Below are 12,402 nucleotides of genomic sequence, written 5' to 3' on the forward strand. Positions count from 1 at the left end.
ATTTGTTTACGACTTCTTCTTGAGTCGCAGTATAACAGCGAGACAGCGACATCACTTCCCGGAGGTAAAAGCATAATAATGAGGCAGTTACAACTGAATCTAAAGATCTTCACGTCACGTACAAATCATCGCTGCCGAGTATCGTCCTACAACTACGAGTCATGTAAGCAGCTACAGATCGCTTCTGGGGCATGCGAGCAATTTCTTACGTGAACAAGATCCGTTCATACAAGTTTTCGGCATGTGATTTGATGAAAGATCGACGTTAACATGAAGAAAAGAGTCGTGTGTCAAGCCTTCAGAAAGCTCACGTTATTACCCCACGCGACCATTGGCAATTCCTTGCGCAACTCGATCTGAGAATGGTTGGGCGTTGATCGAATTTCTGGTAATTACGATAATTGACACGACATACCAGCGAGAAGTCACCCGTACCTTTCTTGATTTCGTGTATCGTGGCATGACCCTTATTTTCTACTGATGTCAAAAATATCTCGAAACGACCCAAAACTTGAACGCCTTAGTACAGGACGCTTGTACGTTACAAGGTATGCACTAGCTCGCCCTTATGTCTATCGTTTCCCGACTGACTATTATGTACATGTCGACTCAATCGAAACTAAGAGAAAAATCAAACCACGTAAATATTGACAGAAGTTCATAACCTCCGCATTCCTGAGATCTGTTGTTATGAAACCGAAGAGACGAAGATCCAAGCTATCTGTTTCTAAGAAGTGGGATCTGATCACTCTGCTGATGATCTGATCTGATCGAATCACGATGGAGTGATCTGTAAATGACTCAGATTCATCACTCTTGGTTCATGTTTTTCTCTCTGCTGACGGCATCGATTAATCATCTTACGAAAATTTTCTAGTTTCGATCAAACATTATCAACGTGCAAATGAATAAGTTATACACGGTACGGTATTCAAAATGTTATGCGGTAATAGACTAAAATAGTGTGTGTTATGTGTCTGTCATTCCTTTCTTTCGGTTCTTGTGAGTGATAGGCCGGGTTAGAGGCAAGTCGCAGGAACTTGTTCGCATTGCTTTAGATCCAAATATACGGTACTGTATCCGGAAGACACTATCAGATCTTTCGCGGATGTAGATTTGTTTTCTGCGGAATGAGCAGGTCCCCATGGTGTATGAGTGTTTCGAATACTCGCTCATACTGCTATATCTGCGATGAGGACGGCTTAAAGGGAGCCTCGAAACTCACAATCATTTCCATGGATATGCTATCGTTAGCATTGTCAATGTGTCTCGATGATAGCCCCACAGCACAGCCAAACGCACTGTACCTTTGACTTTGGGCCGTACGACTCGTGTCATATCGCTCGATGTTCGACAAATCCACTTGAGTTCGCGTACAAAACCAATCAGGCGATACCCCTCTGCCACTCGACTGTTGACCGTCAAGTGGCGACAACAAGGTATTGGAACCAGTGGACTTTGGAAAAATCACATTCACATTCGCCATGGCACGGCCAGGTCCGGTCGGAGTGGCAAGCTCTCCCCTCCTTTCCTCTCTTCGGCTCTCCCTTTTTCGAAGCCCAGTGTAACTTAATTGGCGTTCTTGCGCAATTGTGAATCAGATCAGAATTCACGCTGCAGTAGGTTCTGATATACCATACTGCAGCTTCATACCGTGTTGTGTTACGTTTCTTTCTTGAAGTTGAAGGCAAGGTGGAACCTCCTAATGACGCGAGAGTCAGTTCTACTGGAATTTATACATTCCGTAGCTTTTCGTACCCTTTCAAGAAAGGGTATTCACCATCAGGACCAAGTCTGCCATGCCATACACAAAGAGGCTTTTTCAAGACTTCCCTATGATTCCAGCTCTCCGTCCCCGTGTCTGCTCAACACAACATGTTTATCTTTCTACCTCATGCGTACACCATGCAGGGCATGGTGGTGACTCGCCGCGTGGGTTTCATACGTGCAGTAAGGTATAGGCCTAAAAGCCATCTACGTATCTTAGTTTCAGCCTCAAACGATTGAATAAAGATGCAGAGTACTGCACTGTACTGACTTGGTTCACAGTAAGTGATACGAGAACTGTAAATCCGAAAATTGTAATTCTGTTTGTCTGCCCAACGCAACCCAAGTGTACGTGTTACAGTAGTAGTATTGTAAATATACTCATCCAAGTGGACATCATGTTATATACATCTAAGGGAAATCGTAAGGTATTCGTCTAATCTAGAAAATGAAATATCGATACAGTGGTATATACATATGATATAAGAGAGTTGCAGATGATGAAATGTGTTTCGTAAAGTAAGGAAGTCTGTTGTCGCTCGAGCAAAGGTGCGCTTGCAGTTGTGTGAGTTCTGATAAGAATGAGTTGATCGTAAATTCAGACGTTTCTCCCTTCCTCATGCTAGATTACAATCTCCTCCTATCGTTTCGGCTGAGTGTACTCTGAATTCCTCGTTGTATCTCCTTCTAATGCATCAACGCACCACCTTTCCCACCCCCTCCAAGCCTCTCAAAAGGCAATGCCAGTGCACATCCGGCAGTTCCAACGAATATAGCTGCAGAGACAAATACAGGCAAAGAGGGAGATATGGTTAATAAGAATCCCGCTGATACAGGTGCCATCACGCCGGTACTAACAAATTATCAAACCAAACTTCAGCACATCCCATACATACCTTAATAGCGGAGTGTGACTCACAATCTACTCAGAGCTGCAGAAGTACCACACGCAGTTCCTCGTATACTCGTACCGAACGTTTCGGGTGTCATTCCATCTACCAGACAGATCAGCATATTGTGAATCGATGTCGAGGGGTTTGACTCACACAAGACAGCATACATGGCTGTAGCAGCCGCCGAAATGATCATTGAGCTAACTACCACAGCCCATTTGGCTTCGACATTTATGAATGCAAAAGTTGATAGACCCGTGGCGAGAGTGCAGATCGCAAGGGATTTACGACGGCCGAGCCAAGTTTGGATCATCCATGCTCCGATCTGATGTACAAATAATTCAAGGTCGTAAGTTCTACGTTTTAAGTGATAGCATTTGCCAAATTAGATGGAGTAACTCACAATCGAGCCTGGACATCCGGCCACTATAGGGGTTGAAGACCACCAGCATCGCATCAGTTTCACTAATATAGGATAAATGATATGTGAATGAGTATCGCGGACTTACGAGAATACAAGACGTAATCGTTCAAAGCTTCTTTGATCGCTTCGTCTCCTTCACCCGTAGCTTTACTTTCCAATACAGAAGGTAACCATACGTTGAACATCGTGTATCCTAGTGACAGGTAATCAGCATCAGCTAATGAATTTCTCCTGATTATGTTATCATTACTCGACTCGTGGGGGACACCATCCCTTATCATATTGCTCCATTTTCTCTACGTCAATCAGAAAGAAGCCCAACTTACCAAAACTTATCGCACCCCAAATGATCCACATGAGTATGACCGTCTTTCTCCACTGCGGCACGAATAGTTTATTCATCTGTTTCAACCATGATCTCCACCATACTAGAGGTTTCTCATGCCATTTGTCAAATTCATCATTATCATCATCATTCGTATTCTTATATTTCTTCTCTTCCCCTTCTTGTGGGTCGTTGTTACCATTAGAATCGAAGAGAATTTCCCTTTCTTCGGATATATTGGCGTTGGAAAAAGAATTTTCAAATCTATTTTCATTTTCTATCAATCCAGGGGTCGAAGCTGACGTATCATAGAAATCCGATCCCATCCTTAATGGTTCTTTTCTATTCAATCCTGATCCGGATCCAGACGCTTTACCCATTCCCAATCCACCATATTTCCCATGTTCATTATCAAATTCAAGTTGATTATTCCATCTAGGTAATCCCTCTATCTCCTGATCCTCAATTGACTTATCATCTTCGGTTCGTTCCCCGTTCATACATATCTGTTCGTTTGCAGTTTGAACATCCGCACGTTGTATGTCCATAGAATTGGAATTGAAAGTGGCGATAGCTTGAAGGGCTATGATAGCTTCTGATTCACGTCCGTTGGAAATGAGGTATCGGGGAGATTCTTGAAGGCGGAAGAGAAACCATCGAGCAAATGCACATGCCAAATTCTATAAAGTAGCCCGAAAGAAGACGATTTAGACCAAATATGATTGGACTGATGGGTAATGTATTATAGGTGTGACTCACGAACAAACCCAACACAAACATGACCCTCCTCCAACCTTCGTTCGCTCCGTTTGGTATATCACACCCTTCATACGTCTTACAGCTATGTCCAGGTAAGAAGACCAGGCTTACTACTGAGCTGAGCACTGCTCCAAGAGAGAAGAAGACTGATAACAGGGTAAGGAGGTATTGTTTGCTGTGAGGGAGGTTCTCGAGGAAGAGAGTTCCGTCAGTTGGCATCGAGCCCCTATTTAACATATAAGGACATATGCGCGAGTGAGTCGAAACGTCGCACTTCGCAGGGTGATCTTGAGCTACTCACCCTACTGCACTACCCAACAGGAACATCCAAATGCACAACACCCCGAAATTAGGACTGAAACTAGCTGCTATACCAAATACAGCTGTGAGGAACAACGTAGCGTTGAAAGGTAATGATCGACCTAGTAAGTCTGATATTACACCCCATGCTACTGCACCTATCATCATCTACAAGGACCGATACGATGGTTCAATCAGTACGACAGGGTTTGTTTGTCCGGGTCGAGACACTTACACCTGCCATGGTCGATGCCGAAAGTAGACCTACAACCTTTGAGGAGAGGTCGAAATGGACTTGAACACGGGGTAATATCACCGCTGTGATTAATGTCAGTAGAGTATACTTTGATAATGATGTAGCATCATTGTCCTTGAGTGATGTGAGAAATAACCCACCTATACATTGTAATGCCGAATTATCAGACATCCAACCGAACCCACACAGAGCCTTTCCATCCCAATCAGCACGAAGGTAGTCACGGATATGTCAGTCAGTGCTCACGAGTAATTTCCAATGGTATGCACCTGCAGATATGTACATGACATATCAGTCAAAGCTCATCGTATGATATTTCGTATCAATATACGGTTGAAGAAAAGAGAAGCAAGGAGACGTACCAAACCCGATCTTCTCCAATGTCTCTTCCAACCCTCTTTCCCTCCCATCATTGTCTGCCCCTTCTTCCTCCTCTTCACTGTTCAATGAATCGTCTTCGTGATCCAGTCCTAGGACATTCTCAGCTGCAGTTCGGAACGAAGGTAATCTCGCATGAGTAGATTTGATAGGTGAAGAAGTGGGACCAAACCCGGACGTTGATTGATGCGGATGAGAGAAGATGTACGATGATTTGCGTGATGCTGGGGGTGGTGGTAGCATTGTTCTCCCGAGGTGTTACTGGACGGTCATCTGGATGCTTGACTGGAATGTACAAGATACTGGGACTGATCGATTTTATGTGAATTGGTAGATCTAGCAAGGTGCAAGGTAAGGCATGAAAAGAGGAAAGATGTTGATCGTAACGAGATTGTTCATGAAAAATGGTTAACCGAATCACCGAGGTTTGAGGTTTATTTTGTCAAACGTTTGTTCATTCACCTTCTTACTTGAGTATATATCTACCATACCACCCGCATTGCCATCGATTGCATACTCATATACCAGAGGTAGATCATATCAAAGCTAACGATACCGCAGCACTGCACTTCACCAGGCCTAGCGAGATGTTGTGTCCCCCGCAATCTTAGTGGGTTATACCAATCGATCTAAAGGTAAACCTCCTTTCAACACATCATGTCCTCACCCTCACCACCTCCTTCAACTCCCATTCCAAAATGCCCTAATGATCTATTCAATTTCGATGATCAATGCGTATTGGTTGAAGATGCAGATGAAGAAGTGGGTACATGCTCCGGACAGTCTTACAGATGTATGCTGATATCTTACGCAAGTAGATAATGGAATTATACATGTCACTCGCATCGGCTTCTCCAGAAACGACCAAACTGGCCATAGACGATAATTCAGGTGGATTGGGGTTTCTGAATTCCAATGAATCCATATTGGAAATTACCATTGATCTGACCCCACTTCCTCCTTTCGATGTGCCTGTCAATGGTAGTAGTGTACATAAGAGAGAGAGAGGCCAGAAGAAGAAACCACCTCAAAATAGATCGGTGGACAACGTCGTGGTGAAGGTTCAACAGGATTTAGGAATGTTGAAGAGTCAAAAAGGAGATACTGGTGAGTTTTCAACATTCAATCATAACCCATAACCCATGATCAATCTTTGATGTCTCACTGAATAGTCTATACTGGCTGCTAGGTAGCGTCCTATGGCGATCATCTCTTCACCTATCCACTCAACTTCTCCGTCAATCTACCTATCCCACTTCATACCCTCGACCGATATTCAATTCCGACATTCTTGGTAAATCATCGATATTGGAATTAGGTTCTGGGACAGGTCTCCTAGCAGTATTGTTAAGTAGATTATGCGGGAGATACACTTCAAGCGATAGGTTAGAGAATCTTAAGTTGGTTAAGAAGAATTGTGAGATTAATGGGATAGGTATTGAAGATGGTTCGGTACTGGTCTCAGATAAGGAAAAGGAAAAAGATAGTAAATTATCCAGAGCCAAATCAAATGAGAATAAATCTGGACATGGTCATAGTAAAATGACAACAATACCTGAAATCCGACCTAAAGTAAACCTAGAAGAAATAGATTGGATAGCTATATTTCAAGAACGTAAATCCCATCCTGAACGTTGGCCATCATCTCCCACGCAAGAAAAGGCAGAATACGATCTGATATTAGCTGTAGATTGTATATATAACGAATATCTCGTTCAACCCTTGATCGATACGCTGGCAAAGTATTGTAAGAAAGGGAAAGCAGGAGGGAATGTAGTTTGGGTGGTGGTGGAACTGAGATCTTCCGATGTAGTGAGTACCGTGTGATTCTCTGATTACTCCATACCATATAATTTGTGATGATACAGTATTAACACATTTCCTACTAGCTCACTTTGTTCCTAGAGAAATGGTTGACCGACCCATCAGGTCCATGGACGATTGTGAGGTTGAGCGAGAAGATGATGGGTCATTGGGAAAATAGAAAGGCTCGTTGGGTAGGATGGGTCGGATGGAGGTGATTAGTGGAGAGTAAAGATGTACTCAAGGGCTGTGAGGTGTGTCATTTCATGGTGTAACTTTGGGCTTATAGGGATTATCTGTAGCAGAAAATGTATACCCACATGATGTTGTATAAGGTATGGTATGATGCATATGAGCATTTAACATTATGAAGTCCTCGGACTAGTCACAATGTCGACAACCTGCCATGCAGAGCTGCATATCAACGAGTGTGGCACGAGTGACTCTCTCTGGTGCATTTGTTCCATTCCATCCGATACAACATCTCCTCCCCTCATCTCTCTTATCTTGCTCGTCGATGTAGATAGGACAATTGATGGACACTTGGTGTCTTATCCATTAGGGTCCTGATTAAGGTTTTGACTGTTCAGGGTAAAATGCCATTTGTTTTGTTTTGGGTGTTTTGGTGTTTTTGTATTGTGTTTGTTTACGCGTCTGTCCAGTGTTCGCAGTGGGGGGAGTGAAAGAGTGAAAGCTGCAACAGTGACTTAGTATTCAATCGGACCGAGCTGGCCCATTGCAATCGCTAGTGCACCAAGGGATCGCCCTATCCACTAGCATTGACCCGTCTACACTAAGAGGACATTCCTTATTCCTCATTCGTTGCCCCTTATCCATCCATCAAAGAACCCCCCTCGCTACCATCACTGTCACTCATTACGACCTCAACACCACGCTCTTTCAACGTTCAACACTTGACACTCTACACAGATTCACCACTACCACCACCAGTAACAACGGTACTGTCGTCCCATACTTGAAGGCTAATCCACCTCCTTTCTTGTTACCTACAACCACAGCCAAAACAACAACAATAGATCCCAATATCGTTTCATCAAACCACGATCCCAATCCTTTGTCAAAAACCCAAAAGTATCTCCTTTGGTAAATCAAAAGCCCAATCATATCACTCGGTGAGTTGGAGTTCAAGGTATTTTTTCTTCCTCTTGAGTTACTTGCACAGGTCAAGGGTGGTGCATGCCAGTCGTAACGACTTGATCATTCTCCCAGTCTCAGTTGCCAGCTCTCAGCTCTTAATCTTTTTGGGAGGAAGTCTAAAACAGAATAAACAACAACATTGAGGAATAACACAAGCTAACCCGGTGTCTTTCATTGATCTCAATTTTCCCAACCTATTAATCGATGAACAATGTCACAATTACTCGACCCAATCCTCCATCCGCTCGACGACGACGATGACCACGATGCCCCAACGACCACCACACGTAGAATAACAGATACCGACCCAGAAGAAACCGACAGGATGTCATCTTCCTCCGCATCAGCAGCAGCTATCACCTCAGCTTCAGCCGTCACTTCATTGACTCCTTCCACTTCGGCGGTAAGCAGTACAGTCAGGTCGCAGAACCCTGCTACACCCCAATCCAGTAAGTCTAATCCACATCCATCCCGTCACAATACACAGTATGTTGATGTTGTCTACAGGTACAGCCAAATCTACCATCCTTTCATCTGCCGCAGCAGCTAGTTCAACTTCTACTTCCAGTTCCACCACGTCGACTAGACCCACCTTGACATCCACTTCCACATCCAGCTCGACCTCTTCTGCTAGAGTCACTTCGACCTCATCCCTCATCTCCTCTTCGTCTACCAAAGCGACGCTGAGCTCCGGTAGCGCTAGTAAGAGTGTAAGTAGCGCGACCAGCAGTGCGACGAAAGCGGCCAGTGAGAATGGGAAGAGCGGTATCGGAGGGTCGGGTCTGAGCTTGGGTGCGGTAAGTGTCTTGTATATCTCGACATGCTGGATCATCCTGTCCAATCGAAAGAAGTCGGACATGCTGATATTGATGCTGACATTCGATCACAGCTTGTTGGTATAATCATTGGTGGTATCGTCGCTTTGGTCCTGATTGGTATAGTAGCGACTCGAACAATACGACAGAAACAACGAAGGGATAGAGCCAAGAGGAGAAGTTCAATGTTCGAGTGGCCAAGTACCACAATGGATGATGAACCGTATGAAAAACCAAGAGTGAGTGATAAGATACAACTTTCTTTCGACTCAACCTGATATTCTTATACTTTTTGTTTTTGGTAGTACGAACCACCTTCACAATCATACGCAATGTCCGATTCCTACGGTAACTCCAACAACGCCAACGGTAACGGCGGATCAGTCTCCTACGTGACCAACGAAACTTCCTATGCACCTTTACCTACTCAACAGCAGGTCCCCCAGAATTACATGGAGAGGAATAATCCGCAATACTCCTATAACCAACAACCTTCTTACCCACCTCAACAACCTCAATATCAGGAAAATATTGTTCCTCCCCCTATGGCTGCACCTGCACATGCCTCGATGCAAAGTAATTCTACTGGAGGAGGATTAAGGGACGGATCCATGGTCAGGGTTAATGTTGGATTTGTAAGATCTCTCGAGGATGAATTGGGTGAGTGAGATAAAAAAATTAGTCATCAGTAGATGCTATATTATATTTAAGATTTCGATTTCACTTTGCTGACTTTCGTTCATTCCGTTTTGGGTTTCATAGCAATCACCCCAAGTCAACAACTTTACTTGCATCAGATGTACGATGATGGATGGTGCTTGTGTGAAGATTCCAACCAATTCAAGGGTGTGGTACCCATCAGCTGCTTACAACCTCTTTCAAGCGGTGGTGGTGGTGTCGTCAACGGTGGGTTAGCACCTGATATGGCCAGACAGGGGAGTGGTGGATCAGGTGGATCGGCTGAGAGATTACAGAGGAGATCAAGTTTGTATAGGGAACATTAAGAGAGACATTTATTATCAGCAGAAGTGATCTACACACTTAACAGTCGAGTGAACAAATGCTTTGACGTTTAGTTTAGAATAACACTAAATTATCTATTGGCGTGTTTATCTACATTCTACATCTTACGCCCACATATACCCAATTCATTTATCAGTTTGTTTGTTCGTTCATCTATATTTTAAAGTAAACTATTTATCTGATATATACACCCAGGAATTGCTTTTCGGTGTTGAGTAATCCAACTACAACTTATGCATGTACAGTATTAGTATGATTTCCATCTTGATGTTGACAAGTCGAGAAAGTGATCTTGATGATTTATACCATTACGCAATATTACCATTATGCATTATGTATTCATCTGTTGTATCGTATGTTGACCGCGTTAACTACCTCAAGGACATCTGGTACGAGATTGCCATTATCACTGTGGGACTGCGGTAGGAGCCTAACGGCAGTTCCGATTTTGCCACTCGCCACTCACCACTGGGGCATGTCCAAGCGTGTCATTCGATGTATGAGGTAAGAGCACCAGAGTCGATGTCAGAGGTCGGTATCGACCAGTGTCAGAGTGTCCGAGAGACAATTAGCGAAGATGAAGGAGGAAACGGGGTAACTGGAGTTCTTGCCTTGCACTTGATCAAAGGAAGGAAGGGATAGGTTATCTTCGTGTCTCCTTTTTCGGAAGCATCTCCTGTGTTCCACCCCCACACCTATAGACAAAGCAGGCTAGAATATGTGCAGATCAACGCACATACAAAGAGATATACATAATATACCCATAAGAGCTCCCCTTGTGTTTGCACACTTCTCATCGTTCTTCATCTTCCGCTTCGACACATTCTTCAAAATAGCCCGTTTTGAAGAACAATTTTCAGTATATCAGATTGGCATCATCATGCGTGTCTATTCCATCAATGATCCCAGCACGACTGACCCCTTTATCGTCACCACATACGTATGTTCCAGTGGACCGCTGCCTTACGAGGATAGAACCGCAGAGAAAGTCCCCATTTCTGTACCATGCTTTCGATCCGATACGTTCCTCATGGTACCTTGTTCTCATGAACAATACTACGACTTTGACGATCTGTGGAAACTCGTTCTGTTTGAGAATTATCCTGCATCATCGAAAAATCCGGAGTTCCAATATGATTACAGTTGTCGACCCACATTTCCCAGAATTGATCCTGAAGCAATCGCAGACCGCTTTGGCCAAGATAAGTCGAAAGAATTTCAAGATGTTTGTAGATATGCGAGATCAATTGAGAAAGAGTTGATTGAGAGTGTTGAAGGGAAAGGAAGATTGGATAGACCATGGATAAAATCTATGGATCAGATTACTGAGAAATCTACGCCTGATCAATTTATCCGAGATACCCAGAAGAGTCTGGAAGAATTTACAAAGTTTGTCAATGATACTGCCAAAGAATCATTTACTGTCAATGGCAAAGAATATAGACACTTCGTGTGGAGTCAAGAAGAACTTTTGGGCAGATATGCCTGGAGTTCCACAAAGGGACAGACATATGATTCGTTCGATCATGGTATGTCCTGGCTGAAGGAGTTGAACCGTATTAACCCTACAGAAGATCTTGTTATAGACATGAATGCTCTGGAAATTACTGACAATGATGATGGTGAAAGGGGCGGAAATGAGAGACCTACATTTACTGTAGTGACAATTCCATACCTCGAAGCAGGCATTCATCCCCAATTTGACAACTCAGCCTGCAAAGGGTTAGTTGGCTCGAAAGGTAAATTACTCGTCAAATATATTCATAGTGGATCTGGAGGTTCGATCGAAGATTGGTCAGCAATGGAGAGATTCAAAAGCAGATTTGAAAAATCTCTCCGTGAGACCGAACCTGAACAGGATGAACAGGTGTTATCAGAGATTGGCCCGGAAGAATTTATTCGTCGATCCAAAGAGTGGGAGCAAAGTATAGAACAGTATGTTAAAGATATTTTCAATCAGAACAGGTCATTTATACCTGAAACCGTTTGGAATATGTCAATAACAGGTAGCGACTTGGATAAATACATGCCTTTGACAGCTAACAGACTTGGTGTGGTGGATTGGGCATATTACAGAGATAATGTGAACACTTTCGCGAGCTGGTACGAAAATGAGTATAACAGAGCATCACCAGATCAAGCTCAGAACATATCCACTTCAGTGATATCGAAAGAAGAGGAAGATGATGGTTCTGATTATGAATTTAGTTTGGATGAACCTACCTGGAATGCTTTGGTAACATTGAACAAGTTTTCAAGAGACGAATCTATCTTCATTCGCGATCTACCTCAGATATTGGCGGTGTCCAATCACTTGTTCCCGTCAACAGCATCGACCGAGAGTTCGGAAGAAGCCAAGTCACCACAAGTATCAGTGGATAAGTAAGGCAGTATAGGTAATTCAGCATAGCAATTGGGTGATGAGATTTGATTCATGCACAAATACCATTCGCCATTTACCACTAAGTGCATTACTGCTGATGTCATGACATATCGGAGAC

At 43.5% G+C, this 12,402-nt stretch overlaps 4 protein-coding genes across 4 annotated transcripts; 3 read left to right on the forward strand and 1 right to left on the reverse strand.

Moving 5' to 3' along the window:
* Positions 1-2,454: 2,454 nt before the first annotated feature.
* On the reverse strand, positions 2,455-5,345 carry L199_006958 (uncharacterized protein; the record flags this gene model as incomplete). The annotated part of the gene is made up of 12 exons (XM_064892655.1): positions 2,455-2,620; positions 2,687-2,762; positions 2,814-2,985; positions 3,064-3,086; positions 3,170-3,277; positions 3,411-4,089; positions 4,169-4,394; positions 4,470-4,636; positions 4,704-4,786; positions 4,865-4,916; positions 4,971-4,993; positions 5,087-5,345. 12 exons carry the CDS (start codon positions 5,343-5,345, stop codon positions 2,455-2,457), a joined length of 2,034 nt encoding a protein of 677 aa, XP_064748727.1.
* A 414-nt stretch (positions 5,346-5,759) lies between these two features.
* On the forward strand, positions 5,760-7,123 carry L199_006959 (uncharacterized protein; the record flags this gene model as incomplete). The annotated part of the gene is made up of 4 exons (XM_064892656.1): positions 5,760-5,864; positions 5,921-6,209; positions 6,292-6,914; positions 6,992-7,123. 4 exons carry the CDS (start codon positions 5,760-5,762, stop codon positions 7,121-7,123), a joined length of 1,149 nt encoding a protein of 382 aa, XP_064748728.1.
* Positions 7,124-8,274: 1,151 nt separating this feature from the next.
* On the forward strand, positions 8,275-9,882 carry L199_006960 (uncharacterized protein; the record flags this gene model as incomplete). The annotated part of the gene is made up of 5 exons (XM_064892657.1): positions 8,275-8,512; positions 8,571-8,860; positions 8,953-9,117; positions 9,184-9,538; positions 9,641-9,882. 5 exons carry the CDS (start codon positions 8,275-8,277, stop codon positions 9,880-9,882), a joined length of 1,290 nt encoding a protein of 429 aa, XP_064748729.1.
* An 899-nt stretch (positions 9,883-10,781) lies between these two features.
* On the forward strand, positions 10,782-12,287 carry L199_006961 (uncharacterized protein; the record flags this gene model as incomplete). The annotated part of the gene is made up of 1 exon (XM_064892658.1): positions 10,782-12,287. One exon carries the CDS (start codon positions 10,782-10,784, stop codon positions 12,285-12,287), a length of 1,506 nt encoding a protein of 501 aa, XP_064748730.1.
* Positions 12,288-12,402: the final 115 nt, after the last annotated feature.

Source organism: Kwoniella botswanensis, chromosome 2 (assembly GCF_036426115.1).
Source record: "Kwoniella botswanensis chromosome 2, complete sequence".
Taxonomy (NCBI): Eukaryota; Fungi; Basidiomycota; class Tremellomycetes; order Tremellales; family Cryptococcaceae; genus Kwoniella; species Kwoniella botswanensis.